The following is a 22650-nucleotide window of genomic DNA, read 5'->3' as shown; positions in this document are numbered from 1 at the left end:
CGCTTGTCGGTTCTCGAAAATACATTTTTCAAAATTTTTGCAGTTATAACTCGAAGACAAATTATCCGATCGATTTGATTCGATCGCAGCTTCTTTTATAACGATACTGTCATTTTCATACGTCGTATCACATTTGGGAAATTTTTCACACACATTTGGGAAATTTTTCAGGAGTCGATAAAAACGTTTCACGGTCGGCAAAGAAAATTATTTGTAATATGTTTACATTGATATAACCTAAAATTTTATTTTCATGTTTTTCATAAAATTCAGGCATTTGTAGTAGTTTGTAGAAAAAAATCCTATAATAAAATTTAGATGAAATATATGTGATGCCAAACTATTCGTAACGTGATTGGTCGAAAGCAAAAAAAAATATATGCAAACGACACGAAAATATACATTAAAATAAATATATGAAAAAAGACACGCGCGCGCTTGCGCGCGAAACATGTACGCTAGTAATTTTGAATTATTTGTTGTAAGAAGAGTCCAAAATTATGCATAATTACCTTCTTATTGATGTCGTTAATTAGTTCCTTAAAATTAACTTAAAATTGAAAAAATTAAACGTGACTGAACCTATGCGAATGTGGAATACGACATATTAGAATATTTATTTAAAAATACTGAATGAACAATTTGACCTCTAAAATTTGGACATAAGCTGCATATTGTTACAATGGTTCCATTTTTCAAGAAAAATGAAAATGTCAAATTTTGTGGGATACGACGTATTACAATGGCAGTATCGATATGTTTCTACGTACTATGAACCTCCAGTTTTCCGATCGAATCAAAAATGTAATTTTGGCGGGCCAAAATCAAATTTTCCCGCGAAATTTGAATTTCTTTTTAAACTCCGCCATTTTGTTAAATTTCAATTTTTTTCTTAGCCCGAGGGTCATGATACGAAAAATACCTTCCCAGAGAGGAAAGTACCACGGGCCCAAGCTTGGCCCAGACTTGGCCCAACTTTGTAGAACCTTGGGCCAGGCTTGTAAGCCAGTCTTGGCCCAGCTTTGGTAGAAGCCTGGAATGATAATCTCGGGCCAAGCCTGGTTGCCAGACCTGGCCCATGCTTGGTTACCAGACCTGGCCCATGCTTGGTTGCCAGACCTGGCCCAGGCTTCCAGGAAACGAATAAATTTAATTAAAAAAAATTTATTATTATTAACCTCGTAGAATTCATGATCATTAACGTTTTAATTATTTAAGGGAGGTAAATGATGTGAAAAAAACTCGGTGGAAATTCTGCTGGACTCTGGGCGCGAACTACCGTCCTTCTGATTACTGGGTCCGAACGGTAGCTACTGGACGAACCTACTAACGTTGAACTGGTACATTTATATGATCTACTTGTATAAACCATGGGTATATCCAAACTTGGGTAATCCTACCTTGGCCCAAGCCCGGGTAATCATTGTAACGGCCAAGGCTAGGTTACCCAGTCCTGGCCCAAGCCTGGCTTGCCATTGGATGGCCAAGGCTAGGTTACCCAGTCTTGGCGTAAGTCTGGGTTGCCATTGGACGGCCAAGACTAGGTTACCCAGTCTTGGCCCAAGACTGGCTTGCCATTGAATGGCCAAGGCTAGGTTACCCAGTCTTGGCCCAAGTCTGGGTTGCCATTGGACGGCCAAGGCTAGGTTACCCAGTCTTGGCCCAAGTCTGGGTTGCCATTGGACGGCCAAGGCTAGGTTACCCAGTCCTGGGCCAAGTAGGGGCCCGTTGTTCAACTCTGGCAGCTCCTGTATGGGTTCTAGTTTAAAAAACTTTTTGGTTTTTTTTATTTCCTCCACTGCAAAGTTCGCTGTCACTGCAGCAGTGGGGGGACTTTTTTTGGAGCGGGAGATTGTGAATAACTCGCTGAATTTTGAATTTTGCGTCCAAAAATTTTATCTTGTATTCATAATATATCGACAAATATATCATTAAAAAAAGAACATTCCATACAGTAGTTTTCTTTAAAAAAATTCCCAAAAATCGTTCAAAATTTTTTTTTCAATATAAATGATTTTCAGTCTCAAGTCTTGAGCTAATGGAATAAAATTTTGAAATTTAAAATGAATAAATGAGTGACGTGTTTCGGATGTTTACGTTCTATCGAACCGCGATCAACCAGTTTGCATTTGAGGTCTAGTTTGTATTAAAAAAAAATAAATAAGGAAAATAGCTGATAGGAAATTTATGGCACGGGAAATATAAAGTATAATATAAATCTGGTGACGTCAAAAATGACCAAGACCTACAGAGTGACCTTTTAAATGGATTCTATTGACAGTTTAGAAAACAATAATAATAATAAGCTGACAATAAGTATGTACTTTGTTTCCACGCAGCGAACTACGTGATTAACTGTCACAGCCAGATGTTTACCTGCAAACAATTTTATGTACTGTCTTATTGTGTTGCGCAAAATTATATGCCTATATGTATCGACATATAACAGTGATGGTGAAATAGATCTTTGTAGTAGACTACTTCTGTTCTCTACATTATAACAAACTCTAGGAAAGTCGTTTGCAATATTTTGCGTGGGAGTTTGTTGCTTCGTAATCGGACACGAAGACACCGGAACATGCAACTCAATATTCTTTTTTTTAATTAAAAAATAAAATTTATATTTCCTCGAGACTTTAATAAACTGGAGAGTAAAGAAACAACTAAATATAAAACAAATAAAAAAAAACAAAGTGTAACTATAGATTTACCTTTTTTTTAATAAAATTCAAATCTGTCAACAAGGGATTAGCTTTTGCGTTAACATTCACCCACATATAAATCTCACGGGAATAAAATTTCATTTTTTTATATTTTGTCTCTTGTTTCATTATATTTTATAAAACACTTTTATTTTATTTCATCCCACTATAGTTATTATCGATTTACCCACGAATTTAATCCTAACTGACCCCATACTACCCGAGTTATTCCGATACTGATAGTTATAGATTTTTTTACACCAACAGTTACCACTCTATTATTTTATTTAAAAGATTATAAACCTTGACACTGGTCGATGCATTTTTTTTTATATTCTATAGAGGAAAATTTGTGATAACTAATAACTAGGGCCAGGATTTTGGTTTTAATTTGAAAATAATAATTAATAATTAATGGTGTGAAATTTTTGATATTGAGGCAAAAATATTAGTCGTATAAAAAAATTTTTTGAACAAAAGTTGTAGGAAATTTAATTTTATAAAAAAAATGTCTCCTATAATTTTTTCTTAGGACTAATAAAAAAGCCGTAATTTCAAAATTAAGATTTTTGTAATTATCAAAAATTTGAATCACTCATTATGAACCTTAATTTCGGAATTACGGCAAAAATATTGGTCGTATAAAAAAATTTTGTGAACAAAAGTTGTAGGAAATTTAATTTTATAAAAAAAATGTCTCTTATAATTTTTTCTTAGAACTAATAAGAAAGCCGTAATTTCAAAATTAAGATTTTTGTAATTATCAAAAATTTGAATCACTCATTATGAAACTTAATTTCAGAATTACGGTGAAAATATTGGTCGTATCAAAAAACTTTTTTAATAAAAGTTGTAGGAAATTTAATTTTATAAAAAAAATGTCTCTTATAATTTTTTTTTAGGACTAATAAGAAAGCCGTAATTTCAAAATTAAGATTTTTGTAACTATCCAAAATTTGAATCACTCATCATGAAACTTAATTTTGGAATTGCGGTGAAAATATTGGTCGTATAAAAAAATCATACGAGAGATTTATTTTAGGAAATTAAATTTCCTACAACTTTTGTTTGAAAACTTTTATGATAAAACAAATATTTTCGCGGCAATATCAAACATTTCAATAATTCATTTAAAAATTAAGGCAAAAATCTTGTCCCTACTAGTAACTGTTATTATTATTATTTTTTTTTTTTACTATCAAATATTTAATATGCAATCCCGAGAGCAATAATCGAAAGAATAGATACACGCGTAAGTGAAATGTCAAGCTCTATGTGATCCAAGGCCGTATGAGAAGGACTATTGAAACCAATTTTATAATAATAATATTTATATATACATATATACATATAAGAGAGAAAGATATAAAGAAAGACATGTTTGTAGGTTGTTACTGTATACATATATATATATATATATATATATATACATATACAAAGTGTTCAGTTGTTGAATAAGAATAAGCGAATGCTGTACTTGTCGAGATTGTTCTCCTCTATTAGAAAAATATGTATATACATGAGGAAAATATATTTATACACATACACTGACAGATGAAGGGGACTGCATTCCACCATCACAGCCTCACATTTATTGCTATTTTACACGGCTACGATAAATATTGCGAGAAAGATCCATTCGACGATGATGATAATAATAACAGTAATGTCATATTAAATGGAAGCTTTTAATTTATCGTTTACTCTTTGTTCAAATTTTTTTTTTATTATTATTGACAAGATATTCATTTGAATTTATGATTCAGTGGAAAATTTTAATTAATTAAAAAACTTTTCTGAGTTGTTAATTAAAAAATGATAAATATTTTTCTTTAGATTAACAATAATTTAATTATTGACAGCGATTTATTTTTTTAATCGGTTGAATTTATGGCGGGAAAATTTAAATTTATTTAAATAAAATGCATTTTTAAAATTTGAAAAATAAATTAATAAATTTAATAAAATTACAGGATGCAGATGCTATTGAACAATTGAATGAATCAGGAAATTTACGATCGATGCTCAAACCATACAAAGTGAGTAATAATTATTTATATAGCAAAGTAATTGTTATTTAATTGCCGGGTAATTTGATAATTAAAAAATGTAAGTGATAAAAAAAAAGGCGTAATTGAAGGACTAATAAGTGGTAAAGGATAAAAGGAAGATTATTAAGAATAAATAAAACGGAGGGTGTAGAAGGCTTAAATTAAATGGGCAGCTTAGATGTATGAACACAGAAAGACCTAAGAAACTTTCAATACTAATTTGTGAACGTGGGTAGCATTGGAATTCGCTGGAGAGTATTACTACTTAGATATACACAAGGTTACACAGGACCTTTCACTTTTATTCAACGCAGCAATAACACAGCTTCCCCCTCATTTTAACAAATGAGCTCATAAATTTTCGGTGTCAAGTTGATCGGATTTACCTTGCATTACACAAAGGTCGTTTTATGTACTATTATACTTTCATATATAATGTATAATGTATCTATCATTACTTCTTTTATTTTATTCTACACTCAACTCTTTACCCTACTCATATATACATAAATATCATAATTCCTTAATAACTTTATACCTTTGCACTGTAAATAATTGGGAGTAATTGCGGGTTTTATTTGAATCCGCATTCACTCCGAGGGGGTTAAATATATAAACAATTATCCGCTTCAAATTTACTCCGATTTAATCCGCGTTCACTAAATCCGCGTAAATTTTTTAGTCTTATATCAACTCATCATTTTTATTTATTTTTCATTTAATATTCTAATATTCCCGCGTCAAAAAAATCTGAACATAATTTCACTGAAAAAAAAAAAATTTCCGACGATATCTTTGGAAAAACCGATTTGAGCGATTCCGCGCGTTTTCATCCCCCGACAAAATATCCTCGACAAAATATCCTACGGACAAAATATTCCCCGACAAAATATCCTATCAGCAAAATTTGTCTTTTTATTTAAATGTTTTATTTGTACTGTTCACAACTAATTTCGGTGCTAGTTTTTCAGAAAAATTGTGAAAATTATATCAAAAGATATTTTGTCGGGGATATTATGTCCGGAGATATTTTGTCGGGTTCTTGGTGGCAATCGATAGAACTCACGAAGACTTAGAACTGAGTACATTTTAAAGCAAATCGGGCAAGTGGTTCATGAGTTATACAAAAAAAATCTAAAAAAATGTTTTCGAAATTTCTATTTTTCGAATAACTCGTAAATTACTCGACCGGTCGAGTTCCGGTCGCCTTCGAAACGTCCAAAAAAAACATGTACCTGAAGATCGGAACGTTTTTCACGCAACGAAAATGAAAATAATTCATGAAATTTGTGGCTAAAGGCGAATTTAGGGGTAGTGAGGGGTAGCCTGTCATTTTCGGGTGACGTGCGAAACATTTTCGAAATCTAGGTCCAGTAGGTTTTTTACTTCTCATTTCTTTTTTCTTATTTTCGTTCCGCGAAAAACGTTCCGATCTTCAGGTACATAAAAAAACGTCGGACAACAAGAAGTTTACACTTACACACACACGGACAGGTGGACGTCCACCTGAAAATGGTTCGAATAGATTTCTTAGGCCTCAAAACGTCGCGATCTGATGAAAACTCGATGTTCGAAAACCGAATCGAAACCAACAACTTCCCTTTTTTTGAAAGTTTCCAATTTTCATAGCGAAAATTTAAAAATCAGTTGAAAAAATTCAGAGTATCGTTGCGATGTATGTGTTTTAAATTTAAGAGTTTAATTTTCACAAAATCAATAATTATTATTTTTTATCGATCGCTGTAAATATAAATGAATAATTACTTAGTCGTAAAAAAATGTATGAAAATTTAACAATCGTAATTTAAAAACATCGGAAATGGAACTTAAAGGTATTGAATTATTCCATTTTATATGAAGTAGTTTTATCTCAATGTACATGTTGAACTGGTCAGTATAGCGCATGTATATTCACCACACACTTTTATTGAAACGATCCAAATGCATTGGAGTTTCATTCGTAAATCCGTCGTGATGCATTACGTTAAATGCATAAAATCGGTTTATTTGATCATCAAATAGGTTTTTTCGTCAAGAGATTTTTAAAATCCGGTATTATTGATTTTTAAATAAATAAATATATACATACGTATATATTTATGCATATGAATTTTTTATTTAACGACCATTAAGTAACAAAATAAAATTCTGATTATTTGACCTCGGGTTGAAATTTTAAAAAAAATTAATTCGCGCTCGAGGTCTGCTAAATTTTTATGTACCTGAAGATCGGAACGTTTTTCCCGGAACGAAAATAAAAAAAAAGAAATGAAAAGTAAAAAATTTACTAGATCTAGATTTCGAAAATGTTTCGCATGTCAGCCGAAAATTGCAGGCCTCCTAACTACCCCTTGAATTTTTGATCCTGCAGTCAACAGACAATCAGCAATTTTTGGATTTTTATTTTCAACATTCGATTGCAAAAAGAAAAAAAAAATATGGACATGTAGAAAATTAAAAAAACTACAAGAAATTTTGTAGAATATTTTTTTTTTATGATTTTTCGATTTAAAAAAAATTTTTAAATTATCAGACGTCAGCCAATTTATGATACTGAAGTTAGCAAACGTCAAAGAATTTTTGGAATTTGAAAAAAATGATAAATTATAAAAAAAAAAATATTTTGAAAAATTGCACTTGTGGATTTTTTTATTTTCTACATGTGCATTTTTTAGTTTTTTTTTTTTTTTGCAATTGATTTAGTGAAAAAAAAATCCAAAAATTGTTGATTGTCTGCTAACTTCTGGATCATGCCAACTTCAGTATCATTTGAATTTTTTTTAGTCAAATTACATAAATTTTTAACAATAAGACTAACAAAAGTATATTTATTTTTTGTACCGTACAAAAGTAATAATAATTATATTAATATTTCAGTTTCACGGCGTTCGTAAAATATGCGCAGTATGTGGAGACGATGGTTTTGTACCCTGTATTTCTTGTCATGGCAGTAAAAAATCATGGAGATGGCACGGATTTCTCAATGAAATTTGTGCTCTCAGATGCACTAATTGCGACGAAATGGGATTGATGCCCTGTCCCATGTGTTTAAGATGAATAAAAATAAAATAAAAATGCGATGCAATTTTTTTTTCTTTCATTGTTATCTTTCCCTCATTGCTCAACCCACTATTAAGCAAATATAAATTTATTAACCTCGAAAAAAAAATTAAATCTTAAATCTATAATTATGTTTTTAAAATTACTCTGTAATTTTTATTGTTTATTGTTTATTGTTTTTAACGTTATTACTAAAATTGTCAGCGATGCACATCAATGTAAAATATTTAATAAATAAATAAAATTAATAAGTTGTTTTAACGTGTTTTTTTTCTACATATATATAGGAGTGTACTATATTATATACATGTATATTATAATTGAGATATCTCTGCAGACATATGGAACCGCTTATTAGTAATTGAGGTGAATTACTTGAGACTATCGCACACTTATGGGTGAGTTATTTTAAACAATAGCGAGTATCAAGTTGAGTTATACACCGAGTCGAGGATATAATCGAGAGAGAGAAAGCTTTTGAATTATAACCTCATAAGACAATGAACGTTTATCTTTTTAAAGCTGTACCAGGCCTCAATGTAAAGAAAATCCAGAGAAATCCGGAAAATTGGGCAATCGGAAAAAAAAAAAATTTGATGCCCATTTTACCTCAGAAGAAATAAAAAAAATTTTCAGGAAAATTTCAAATTGGTCCCGTTGTCCAACTGATCAACGCACTGCGTTTTTTAATAAACCCACTGATAATTTTTGAACAAATAATTCATAGAGCAAAAATTGTGTCTCATATTACCCCTACTAACTAAAAATATATTAATTTTGCCCCAGTCTCTCCTGTAGTTATTTTTGCATACCTCTTTTTCCATCTATTTTTACCGGCCCTCTCCTGACACAATTTTTTTTCCGTAAAAAAGAATAATGAATAAAATAGATTACTAATAATAAATAATCTATATTATTAAGAGAATAAGGAAAATTTTTTTCCCGCCATATTTATATGATAGAATTAGTTAATGTTATTGAAATTGGTATCATTAGATAGGTCTTGACTTGAATTTGTGCCTTTTCATAATTTAAACTCTTTTTAATTGCCAAGTATTGAGATAAATTGATTTATCTATATCATTCGAATTACATTTAAATTTCGCGGGAAAAAAGACGATCGTATTTATTTTCTTTAAATAAATTAATACTTTAATTATTCTGTCACTAAATATGACTGAATGTCACTGAATATATAGCTATATTATTTATATCGCGTTACTTATTCCAAAATGTCAGATTTTTATACTCCCTTTTGGTTTTTGGAAGCTTCTCAAAGCCAAAAAAGTGTGCATAGAAAAAAAAAGGATTCATTGACACAAAAAATCTTTACTCGCCTAAAGAAAATTTTTACTTACCCCAATAAATTTTTTGCATTGTGAATTGAAAACAAAAATTTATTTAGAACTAGAAAAAATTACTCGGTGCAAGGAATTATTTCTTGACCAAAAAAATCTTTTCTCGCCCTGTTTCGTCGCAATCCTTATTCATATACCTTATTTTACAAAATATTATTTGTATATTAATTCATTTACATATTTTTATTTTTATTCTTACGAACCAAATTTTATTAGCCTAACAAAAATTATATTTTACTGCTCTGGGAAATATTTTTAATCCTCTTAAGTTATATTTTACAATATTTCCATTTTTTGTCAAACTCTAAATTTTCCTATTTTAAGCAACTGATTGTAAATATATTTCAAGCCGATTTTTTATATTACTAGGGACACTTGGGAATTTCCCAGCATTTAGTCTTGTTCCCAGACCTTAACATCCCGACATCACAATTTTTAAAGTATTGTTTAAACATCTGCTTCATAAAAATGGCTGTTGTACAGTTAAATTTTTGTAATATTGCAATTCTCTTCCTTTCCAATAAAAAGGTTCTCCTTACGGTCAAAATATTATGGCTTTAATCCCTTAAGCCCCTCATAAATCATAACTCCCGTTTCCTTACGTGTCCGCACTGCTCACCTCTGACCTCCCTACCCAAGCTCCGTCGGTCCCAGTTAAGTGCCCACCTACAAACCTAGCTAATTACCAATGGCAAGACCCATTATCCCTCTTTTCACATTTTTGCCCGCAACTGCCCAATAATTTCCTCGCATTTTTTCCCTGGTCCCTTTTCGCCACTAAAATAACTCCGCCTCCGAAAAACTTCAATTATTTTTAAGCATACTTTTTGTAATCAGTAACTCACCAGACTTGTAAAGAGCAGCAAGCTCAGAATAAATAAAACACCATAAGATTATTGTATCTTGCACTTCTCATTTCAAGAATCAACGCACACTATTTTATTTTAAATATTGCTCATTGCAAGTTCATTATTTAATTATTCAAATTACTGCGGTAAACTAATCGCGGTACAAAACATTGGTCCTTCGAGCCGGATAACGTGAAAATAAAAATTAATTTATTTTACTGTAATTGCACAGTCGTTTCCGACTTTTACTTCAGTGAGTGTTTTTTCATTGTGAGAGTTTAAGTTTCAACCATATTCATCAAGTTTGACATCATAAGTTCAAGCAGTTACTCATTTCAAAAGTGAAAATCCTACATGCAATAAGTTAATTTGCATATTTATCTCGAGCATCAGACTGTAATCGAGATATCATCATCGGCATATCCACGGCAGAGTCAACATCATCCAAGGGACAGTGAGCACCCGATCTGCGGCCCATAATCATCAAGGTTACAATCATCATCGGATTATTCAGCGTCATCTGAACGCATAGTCCTAAATCAACTTCGCAACTATCGACAAGTAAGTCTGTTGAATCACCAATATTCCCACCATTATTGTATTTTCCATACCACTCATATTTTGCCTCCTGCAATCGCGGAAATTTACATTTGTTTCTACTTTTCGATTTTTTATATCATTTATTCATATTTATCTCTAATCAAACATGACTGAGGCACAAATTAAGGCTTTAAAATGTAAGCGGGGTGCAGCAAAGCGGTCATTAACTATGTTTGAAAATTTCTTAAAGCGGTTTAATCCCGAAGTGGACTTTCCAGTCTTAAGCAAAAGGTTTTCTGAATTAGAAAAAACCCGCGAAATCTTTTTAGAATATCAAAACGATTTAGAATTATTAGAAGGAGAAGAAGACGAACAAAAATTGACTGAAATTCATCAGCATAAAGTTGACTTCGAGGAAGCCTATTTCGAGGCATACAAAATCGCGCATAAACTTCTGTTCCCAGGACCTACAAGTCCTGCTCAAACCTCATCCTCCGTCGCGGCAACTCCTACTTCTGATCCATCAATTGTATCGGTTAATTTAAATCAATCGTCAGCAATTATCAATCCTGGGTTGCCGGGCGATCATGGGCAAATTTCAAATCAAACACCTGAATCAGTTGCATCGCTAACTGGTGAGCAAATTTCAATGCAATCTCAGACGCGTGAATCAGCTTTCCCGTCCTCTAATGAACAAATTCCACAACAAAATCAAACGCGCGAATCATTTCCTCCGCATTCAGAACACCCGGTCATCACTGCACCCAATTATTATAACACAAGCTATCTCGGCCTGCCGTCTGTAGAATTACCTAAATTCGGTGGTGCTTTTGACGAATGGATAGGTTTTCATGATTTATTTGAATCCTTTATCCATGGAGACAAAAATATTCCTCCAATTCGTAAGCTATATCATTTAAAAAGCTGTTTAGTAGGTGAAGCAGCTAGTGTAATCTCTTCTATTGAAGCCTCTGCTCAAAATTATGAACTGGCTTGGAATTTATTAAAAGATCGTTATGATAATAGAAAGCTCATGCGAGAGAAATATATTCAGGCAATACTGGATATTTCTCAAATATCAAGAGAGTTTTCGACTCAATCCTTCGTTGACCATTTGCAAAAAAATTTGCGTGCTCTCAAAACTTTAGGAGAGCCTATTGATGGGTGGAACTCCATTCTGGTAGTTATTCTTCGTAATAAATTACCAAATTCTCTTCGTGATCGCTGGGAGGAGCATAGCAACAGCTCTCCTAATCCCACTATCGATCAATTTATTAATTTCTTAGCGCGACGTGCTCAATTCGAAGCCACTCGTGCTCAAGCGTCTAGCTGGAAGCCAGACAGTCAAAAATCCAATGCTCGAGCTCCGTCACAGCCGAAACAAGCCTTTTCCTTAGAAGTATCTCCTGGCCGTTGTCTTCACTGTTCCGACGATAATCACTACATTAGTTCCTGCAATAAATTTACCGTCTTAACTCCTTTCGCCAGGTATGAAATTGCCAAAAAGAAAGGTTGGTGTACTAACTGCTTGCGTAATACGCACCAATCGTCTCAATGTACGGCTAGCAAGTGTCGCATCTGTGGCCAGCGTCATAATACTCTTTTGCATTTTGAAAAGTTCAATAATTCCTCTCAAAAAACTAACAGAAATAACTATAATAATAATAACTATAATAATAGCAACCATAGCAATCATAATAATCACACCAGTAGCAATAATAATAATACAACCAGCCAGAGTGAATCAAGTGCCCAGGCGCAGACTTCTCGCGTCAACTTGCACGCACTTGTATCCTCTGAGGCCCTACTAGCCACTGCCATAGTGGATATCGTTAATCCGCAAGGAATCTCAAAGGCATGCAGAGTCTTTTTGGATGCCGGTTCCCAGGCTCATTTTATTACTGAAGCTACAGCTAATTTTCTAAGGCTTGACCGAACTGAAGTAAACATATCGGTCAGTGGTGTCGATGATTTAAGTACAAATATCAAGCACGCAACTCGCGCTATCATAAAATCGCGATTTAATAAATTTTCTAAGAATGTTGAATTTTTGATAATTCCGCATATTAGCAAAGCAATGCCATCTGCTCCTATTGATATCGCCGGGCTGGAAATACCGAAAAATATCGTTTTAGCTGACCCAGAGTTTTGTAAACCGTCCTCAGTAGATGCACTTATAGGAGTCAATCTTTTTTACAAGCTTTTAAGTGTCGGACAAATTAAATTGAAAAATCACCCGGAGGCAATTTTGCAGAAAACTCAGCTCGGATGGGTGGTCGCTGGGGGCTTAAACCCTTCTTTTAAGAAACCCAATTTATCCTGTCATCTTATTTTCAACAATCAAGCTAATGATACTAATCTTACCCGATTTTGGGAAATAGAAGAGCTTCCTGCTGCTAAAATTTTATCTCCCGAAGAGCAGTTGTGTGAGGAGCATTTTCTTCGCAATACTACCAGGGATTCCACCGGTCGATACACGGTGCGGCTGCCGTTTAATAATAATGTAAGCAAGCTTGGCACTTCATACTCTTCAGCTTTGCGGCGTTTTCAATCGCTTGAAAAACGGCTGGTGCAGGATAAAGAAATTGGTAATGAGTACACTAATTTTCTGCAAGAATATATAGATTTGGGTCACATGTCGCTTGCAACCGAGTCAAATGCTGAGGACTCGGGGTTCTATCTTCCTCACCACGCTGTTGTAAAAAAAGACAGCCTGACGACCAAAACTCGGGTCGTTTTCGACGGATCTGCCAAAACTTCTAGCGGAATATCTCTAAATGACGCTCTCATGGTCGGTCCCAAGTTGCAGGACGACTTATTTATTTTGCTTATTCGATATCGGTCCCATACCATTGTTCTCACTGCCGATATAGAGAAAATGTACCGTCAAATTCAGGTACATCCTGACGATACCAAATATCAAAAGATATTATTTCGGAGCAATCCATCCAAGCCTATGTCCACTTTCATACTCAATACCGTCACTTACGGCACTACTTGCGCTTCTCATCTAGCCATTCGTGCTCTGCAGCAGCTCGCTAACGATGAGGGTCACGCGTATCCCCATGCTGCCGTGGCACTAAAACGTGATTTCTACGTTGACGATCTTCTTACCGGTGCAAATACTATTCCGGAAGCCGAAGTGCTACGCAATGAGCTAAATGAAATCTTGAAGAAAGGTGGTTTCAACTTGCGAAAGTGGGCTTCTAATGAGCCATCGCTCTTATATAATTGCGACGAGCATCCGGTCACGACTCATATGTCCCTAGACCCAGACACAGCTATCAAAACTCTAGGCATTCATTGGAATGCCCGAGAAGACAACATATTCTATAGCGTAAATGCTTGTAAGCCAAAAGCGGTCACTAAGCGCTCTATTTTATCTCAAATAGCCAAATTATTCGATCCTCTGGGCCTGTTGGGTCCCGTTATATTGCATGCAAAAATAATTATGCAATCCTTATGGAAAACTGGGTTGGCTTGGGACGAATCAGTTCCAGTTGACTTACACACGTCATGGGCTGCCTATGTGGAGCAGCTTCCATTAATTTCTGCTCTACGTTTCGGTCGTTGTATTACGATACCTGAGCCTATTAACGTTCAAATGCATGGTTTCTGTGATGCCAGCGAAAAGGCGTACGGCGCCTGCCTTTACTTACGATCGGTGGCTCAAGATGGCCATATCCACGTAAGATTAATTTGCTCTAAATCTCGCGTAGCTCCAGTTAGCTCCATTTCATTGCCTCGGCTAGAGCTCTGCGGTGCTCTTTTGCTTGCTCGACTATTCCATACAGTAAAGCAAGCACTCTTAATTAACATCGATGAGATTTTTTTGTGGTCTGATTCTACAATAGCCCTACATTGGCTGAACACTCCCCCGCATCGTTTAAAAACATTTGTCTCCAATCGCGTTGCTGAAATTCAGAGATTAACAAGCGTTTGCCACTGGCGTCATGTGGCCTCGCTGGACAACCCCGCGGATCTCGTATCTCGCGGCCAGCTTCCATCTGAATTCGTTCAAGGACAGCTGTGGCAACAAGGCCCTTCCTGGCTTTGGAAGGAACAAATACTATGGCCTAAGACTATTTTAACTCATATCGATCTACCTGATTTAAAACCTGATACTTCTACCGCCACTTGCATGAAACTAGAATTACGCGGTTATGATTTAATCGAGCGATACGAATCATTCGAAAGAGCAACCCGCCTCGTTGCTCACCTTCTTCGTTTCATTAATAACTTAAGATGCAAGGAGCCTCAGCGTATCCGCGACCATTTAACTCCTGCAGAAATGAATGCTGCGCGAAATACCATAATTAAATTAGTTCAGATGGTTTCCTTTGCTACAGAAATAAATTGTTTGAGAAAGGGTATTCCTATCCGCGATGGTAGTAAATTAATTCCTTTAAATCCTTTTCTTGATCCTAATGGTATTCTGCGGGTAGGGGGCCGACTTGCGTGGTCGGAATTACCTGAGGGACAACGTCATCCAATACTACTTCCTAGTGATCATCACATCACACGCACTATCATACGCGAAGAACACGTACGCCTAAATCACGCCGGCACTCAAGCTACCCTGTACTCTTTGCGCCAAGTCTACTGGCCTCTAAATAGTCGTAACACTACGCGGAAGATTATACATAAATGTTTAAAATGTTTTCGAGCCAAACCTAAACTCGCTGATCACGTTATGGGCGATCTGCCCTCCTACCGAGTATCCCAATCACGTCCTTTCCTGCACGTTGGTGTTGATTACTGTGGACCGTTATATATGAAAGAACGCAGGCATCGTAATCGTCAAAAACTTAAGGTCTATGTCGCTGTTTATGTATGTATGTCTACGAAAGCGGTTCACCTCGAATTAGTCACCGATCTTACTACAGAGGCTTTCATAGCTAGCCTCAAGCGCTTTTTTGCTAGGCGTGGAAAGTCTACTGACATTTATTCAGATAATGGTACCAATTTTGTAGGTAACAGTCGTGAGCTCAATGAGCTATACACTTTGCTTCATTCCACTGAACATAAAACTACGATGCAACATTATATGCTTCAGCAAAAAATCAATTGGCATTTTATTCCCCCCAGGGCTCCTCACTTTGGAGGGCTCTGGGAGGCCGCAGTTAAATCATTTAAAAAGCATTTTGTGCGAACTGTAGGTGATACTCCTTTAACCTACGATCAATTAGAAACGTACATAGTCGAAATAGAAGCAATACTAAATTCTCGTCCGATTTCTCCATTATCCTCTGATCCTAATGACATCCTGCCTTTAACACCTGGACATTTCCTTATTGGTGGTCCACTGACAACTTTTCCACAGGTTGATTTCACTGACACTAAGTCAAACCGGTTATCTGCGTGGCAGCATGCCCAACAAATGAAGCAACACTTTTGGCAGAGATGGTACAAGGAATACCTACATCAGCTCATCATGCGTCCATCTCATTGCCAAAGGTCATCCAATTTAGAAGTCGGTACACTGGTTTTGATTTCAGAAGATAATCTGCCACCGCTTCAATGGCCTGTGGGCCGCGTTATCACAGTTCATCCCGGTCGAGACGGTGTCGTACGAGCCGCGACAATCAAAACTGCCAAAGGGGAATACGAGCGCTGCACCAAAAAGCTGTGCCCGCTGCCATTCGAAGACGACTCCACGGCTCATCAAGATTGAACTAAATAGTTCAAGGGGGGCGGCATGTTTCGTCGCAATCCTTATTCATATACCTTATTTTACAAAATATTATTTGTATATTAATTCATTTACATATTTTTATTTTTATTCTTACGAACCAAATTTTATTAGCCTAACAAAAATTATATTTTACTGCTCTGGGAAATATTTTTAATCCTCTTAAGTTATATTTTACAATATTTCCATTTTTTGTCAAACTCTAAATTTTCCTATTTTAAGCAACTGATTGTAAATATATTTCAAGCCGATTTTTTATATTACTAGGGACACTTGGGAATTTCCCAGCATTTAGTCTTGTTCCCAGACCTTAACATCCCGACATTACAATTTTTAAAGTATTGTTTAAACATCTGCTTCATAAAAATGGCTGTTGTACAGTTAAATTTTTGTAATATTGCAATTCTCTTCCTTTCCAAAAAAAAGGTTCTCCTTACGGTCAAAATATTATGGCTTTAATCCCTTAAGCCCCTCATAAATCATAACTCCCGTTTCCTTACGTGTCCGCACTGCTCACCTCTGACCTCCCTACCCAAGCTCCGTCGGTCCCAGTTAAGTGCCCACCTACAAACCTAGCTAATTACCAATGGCAAGACCCATTATCCCTCTTTTCACATTTTTGCCCGCAACTGCCCAATAATTTCCTCGCATTTTTTCCCTGGTCCCTTTTCGCCACTAAAATAACTCCGCCTCCGAAAAACTTCAATTATTTTTAAGCATACTTTTTGTAATCAGTAACTCACCAGACTTGTAAAGAGCAGCAAGCTCAGAATAAATAAAACACCATAAGATTATTGTATCTTGCACTTCTCATTTCAAGAATCAACGCACACTATTTTATTTTAAATATTGCTCATTGCAAGTTCATTATTTAATTATTCAAATTACTGCGGTAAACTAATCGCGGTACAAAACACGCCCTAAGACAATTTTTGTATTTAATTTATAAGGTAAAAGCCCCTATACCCGCTCAGTACCATTAGTCGCTCACTTTAACTGTTTAATGCGTTTTTTTATAATTTTTATAAAAAAAATTACAACGAAAAATATTATTATTGATAAATAATTATTTGTGAATCTAAGGATATTAAAATATCATGTATCAAATTATTTTATAATAGATTATAAATTTAAATTAAATGACTGTTTTCAAAGCCGGGCATTTTTTACTTTAACGTTCATTCGTTAGATTAAATTTGGGTTACGTCAAATTTCTTAAGAATTGTTGTAACTATATCTTATTAAATCCATTTTTAAAATTCATGAAATTTAATATTATGAAAGAATAAAGTAGTATAATTTATAAATTATTTGTCCAAATCAATAAACTTATCATAGTTTAATTGATATTGTCTTTGAGCGACTATAGGGCCATGTGTTGGTCGAGTAATGGTACATGACAACTTTTAGTGAGCGACTATGGGTACACTCAAGGATCTTATTTAAAAAATTAACAATAATTAATCATCAAGATTATTCTTCAAACTTAAATTTTATTCTAATACTCGAAGCTTAAAAAAATAACTATAAAAAAAATCTGGTTTTTCATTTTATTTATTAATTTATATTGAGTGATTTAATCTCACTCCAATGAAAAGTGAGCGGGTATAGAGACTTTTACCTTAACGCATAAATTTCTTGATGCAAATCAAATTTTTTTGCGGCAAAAAATCCTTTTTTTTGCGTATTTTATAAATTTAGTAGTGGGGTAGTCATATTTGGGTAGTCTCGTAGTGACTGCAGGTTGCTCGTAAATAATTATACTAGCAATCATAATTAAATATTTATGAGCTTGTAATTTAAAAATATCGAACAACAAATGCGGTCATGATTGGACGAATACAACTCGATTAAATATACAATTTGAAAACAATATTAATTAGTGTTGTGGTAATCGTTAGGTACAATGTCTCTGTACTCTCAATACTTGACAATAAATCAATATATCGTATACATTTATTTATTATCGTACGCACATATTCCCGTATAATTCAATTAAATCAGTACATTAAAATTATATGACGCATAGAACATTCATTTTATCGATTTAAAATAAATATTTCTACCCGACAATATGTCTCCGAATTAATTAATACATTCATATTATGTATACTATATTTATATGAATATATATAAACTCAACACAAAGTTATTGATATACCTTGACATTGTTGAGATTCATTGATAAAGACATTTTATGAAACGTAATCTATGTATTACGTGACGGAAATAACTACATATATTTATATACACTAATTAACGCAAATAACATCCGTTATACATTTCTAATTGAGTATCAAGTTATTTTTAAATTTAATTTAAAAAATGTAAATATGAATTCTTATTTCCCGGCGGTCAATTTTGAATTTTTTTTTGTGGTTTGAAAAATTTGATTTTTGTTACGTCAGTTTATTTGAATTAAAAAAAAAGTGAAATTTAAACCTAGAAAAAAAAATTTATGAAAATCATGCGAGCGAAAATTTTTTTGTCAGCTGCATTAATTTTTTCCTGTCTACTAATTTCTGGGTCTATAATCAATTGTAATGAAGTGGGAATTTTTTTATAAAAAAAAAATCAAGGTTACATCCCTTCGTTACGAGCATTAAAAGCGATTCACCCAACACTAATCCTCCAGAAGGTTGGCCAGTGCAAGTGAGACGAAAAAAAGCCGGGAATAACGAAGGATCATTAAGTATAAAAAATTTTTCCAATTTTTCAGGTAAGCTGCCCTTTTCTATCCTCGCCCAGTCTTTAGCTCCGGCTCCAGACTTGAAGGCTCATCCTCTACTAAAGAAAAGTTGAGAAGGACATCGAGGTGATCGGACGGAATGCATTTAAACGAGACCCAACGGGGTCATATATAGATTTAACCCTTTGTTTTATATTAATTATTTTTATCAGACTGAGTAAAATTTTTTTCAAATATTAGTTGTCTAATTCAAAAATTAATTTGACAAAAATATAAATTTTAAAATATATAAATCAATAGAATAAATAAAACAAGGGGCAAAACGGGCCCGCATGAAAATACCATATATGATAAATATATACGGAAAAATATATAATCAATATGGGACCATATAAGTGGCCAACGATATATATTTTCATATATTATAATATAGTAATACATTATAATATAAGTTAATACATGTATTATTAGGGTGCTCCGTTTGAAACGAAGATTTTTTTTTTTTCGTTCCCCATCGAAAATCTTGTTCTACATGTAAAAATAAAAATTCAGTGAAATTTCGAGCTCTTAATAAAAATTTTAAGAACTGGAACAACGTCGTTGAAGTTTTCCCATGCTAAAAGCATGTAAATTTTGATTTTTTTCATTTTATCGAATAAAACTCAGCCCCATATTCACGTATCTTATCGGTTCAAAGTTTTCTTGGAAGAGAATTGAATGCTCTTTGAAAAAGCCTGTATGTGCTTAGCAGTACCTCCAACTACAGCCCTCGTGGAAGCCTTGAAAGTCTAATTTCCTACGAAATTAGTGGTTTTTTGTTGTTAACTTGTAAACGGTTGACTTTTGGGAAAAAAAGTACATGACATTTTTTGTAGGAAATTTAGTCTTCTACAAAAAAGTTCTTCAAAGTCAAATCTCTGAAATCAATATTTGAAAAGATATGTGAACTTTAACTAAGTAAAATTCGAAATTTTAGCTAAATGTCAAGATTAACGGTTTTATAATTCAAAACCATTACATAAACCATGTTTTTTTTAACATAATCCATCTGTTAGGTCCCGAGGACATCGAAAATTCGAACGAGATTCTTCAATCCTGTGTTTTAATCATTCAATATTTCAAAAGAATTACAAATGAGGTTAGTACTTAAGAACAATTTCGATGAATAATTACGGGCATTTTATATTTTATATAAATATATATTAATTGATACTTACCGTAAGTTAATAACTGAATATATTGTATAGTATTGAACATTGACATTTAGCTAAAATTTCGAATTTTACTTAGTTAAAGTTCATATATCTTTTTAAATATTGATTTTAGAGATTTGACTTATGAGAACTTTTTTGTAGAAGACTGAATTTCCTACAAAAAATATCATGTACTTTTTTTCCCAAAAGTCAACCGTTTACAAGTTAACAACAAAAAACCACTAATTTCGTAGGAAATTAGACTTTCAAGGCTTCCATGAGGGCTGTAGTTGAAGGTACTGCTAAGCACATACAGGCTTTTTCAGAGAGCATACAATTCTCTTCCAAGAAAACTTTGAACCGATAAGATACGTGAATATGGGGCTGAGTTTTATTCAATAAAAAGAAAAGAATCAAAATTTACATGCTTTTAGCATGGGAAAACTTCAACGACGTTGTTCCAGTTCTTAAATTTGTTATTAAGAGCTCAAAATTTTACTGAATTTTTATTTTTACATGTAGAACAAGATTTTCGATGGGGAACGAAAAAAAAAAAATCTTCGTTTCAAACGGAGCACCCTAATGTATTATATATATTTATAATCATATATGTAAACTTATAAGTTAGCACATATATGTATTAGATATATTGATAATTATATATGTAAATTTGTAAGCTAGCACACATATATATATATATATATTCTGAACACAATGTTTGAATCTTATAACAGAGAGAGGAAGACAGAAAAGAATAGATTTTATTTATTCTTACATATATGGGGAGACTTATATGGTTCTATATAGCGAAAAATATACAAAAATTTATAAAGTTAAATACATGGTGCATATATCGTGCCATATAATGATGAATTATATATGTATTCTTATTTGTTTCAATATATAAATAACATTTGTTTTTGAATATATTAAAAATTATAAGTTTTCAAATATATAAATATATGAAATCATATAAGAGAAAACATATATAGAAATATAATAAAATCGGCCAAAATCTATATATAGTTCTATATAAGATTTCATGTATTGTCACATATATATTTATTTCTATAACATATATTTTTTAATATATGTTTAACATATATGATATTTTCATGCGGGGGGTCCAAAATTTTATTATGAAATCTTTTTTTTTTCAGTCGAAAAATATTATTGACTTTCATTATGATTCAGAAGTTAGCAGACAATCAACAATTTTTGGATTTTTTTTTCACCAAAGCAATTGCAAAAAAAAAAAAACTAAAAAAATCTACAAGTGCAATTTTTCAAAATATTTTTTTTTTTATAATTTATCATTTTTTTTAAATTCCAAAAATTATTTGACGTTTGCTAACTTCAGTATCATCTTTTTTTTATGATAAAAACAATCAAAAATTTTTTTTTCTGTATCCAATAATTATGTAAATTTATTTTTTCTTTAGATAAATTACTTATAAAAATTCTAATTCAGTCAAATTTACTCAATATCCATAAATTTTTTTTCCGCTTTTTTTCGGCGGTGTCCCATTTTGCCCAAAAATCATTTTTTCTCAACTGCATTTGAAAATTATGTCCATTTACTTTGAATATCAAAAAAAAATTCTTTCGCGTATTTGAGTCCTCGAAAAAGTATTTCCTTAAATACCCCCCTCCCTCCTTACAGATGTCTAAATTTAGAGTAGCCAAGAGTTAAGTGTGCAACAAGTTTCATAGTGACTTTATATATACTTTTGACAATTAATTAACTGAAATAGACCGCGTTATATTTTTAGAACAAATTATAAATCATATTATCACCGGGATAAAAAAATAAATAAATTAAACCTAAGGCAGAAATAAACTGATCAATTGATTAGAATAACAGTTACTAAAAATATATGTATAAAATATATTTTTTGAGTGATAATACAGACCACAATAGCCGGCAAAAAAATTAGAGTATCTAAAAAAAAAATATCTATGTAGCTTGCAATGAACATCGATCGAGCGACCTTGTGTCCTTCATAACGCCAGGCTCTGCACGTGCACAAAGCTGCTGGAGCGCATACCAGTCAAAATTTACTAGGACAAAAAAAATAAGTTATTAAATCACTGGTAAATAAAATTAAATTTCACTTTTAATAATCATTTTTTAATTAACGAATAAAAAATAATTATTTTTATTTACGTACACGTATTGCGTGTAGAGGGAGAGAATTGTTGTCGTAAAGGTAGAATAAAGATAGAGATAGTGATAGTGATAGAGAGGTTGGAGGTAAAAAAAGGCTCCAGCTTGTGTGCAACAAGTATCAAGTAGTACAGCCGCTCGCAAGTCAGACACAACGTCATGCAGCTTGATCAGGTGGGAGTGGGGTTTCATCCCCACACAATATAACGCTAGGGTGAATTTTATCAAGGTAGAAGCTGTACTGGGGTTGTCGAGGATCCACAGGGTCAGAGTACGACCTTGACAGCCAATACTTGTATGGAAAATATCTATTTAATTTTTTTTTTTTTTTATATCAATAATTAACTATC

General features: G+C 33.1%; 2 protein-coding genes across 3 annotated transcripts in view; both read left to right on the top strand.

The window, feature by feature from the left end:
- LOC130677902 (probable serine/threonine-protein kinase DDB_G0282963) overlaps positions 1-8069 on the top strand; it is a 33113-nt gene extending 25044 nt beyond the window's left edge. For both annotated transcript variants that reach the window (XM_057484813.1, XM_057484812.1), the window contains 2 exons: positions 4676-4741; positions 7631-8069. In XM_057484813.1, the coding sequence (XP_057340796.1) occupies positions 4676-4741; positions 7631-7810 (246 nt within the window). In that variant the 3' untranslated portion in view covers positions 7811-8069. The remainder of the gene's footprint in view (positions 1-4675; positions 4742-7630) is intronic.
- Positions 8070-10725: 2656 nt separating this feature from the next.
- LOC130677020 (uncharacterized) lies at positions 10726-16233 on the top strand. The gene has a single exon (XM_057483538.1). It carries the CDS (start codon positions 10726-10728, stop codon positions 16231-16233), a length of 5508 nt encoding a protein of 1835 aa, XP_057339521.1.
- The last annotated feature ends 6417 nt before the right edge of the window (positions 16234-22650 follow it).

This window comes from Microplitis mediator, chromosome 11, assembly GCF_029852145.1.
Source record: "Microplitis mediator isolate UGA2020A chromosome 11, iyMicMedi2.1, whole genome shotgun sequence".
NCBI classification, from domain to species: domain Eukaryota; kingdom Metazoa; phylum Arthropoda; class Insecta; order Hymenoptera; family Braconidae; genus Microplitis; species Microplitis mediator.
This window is presented reverse-complemented; position numbering and strand designations above follow the sequence as displayed.

Bases quoted from the DNA above. Each gene is read 5' to 3' on its own strand.
- LOC130677020 (XM_057483538.1), top strand. From the start codon at position 10,726: ATGACTGAGGCACAAATTAAGGCTTTAAAATGTAAGCGGGGTGCAGCA.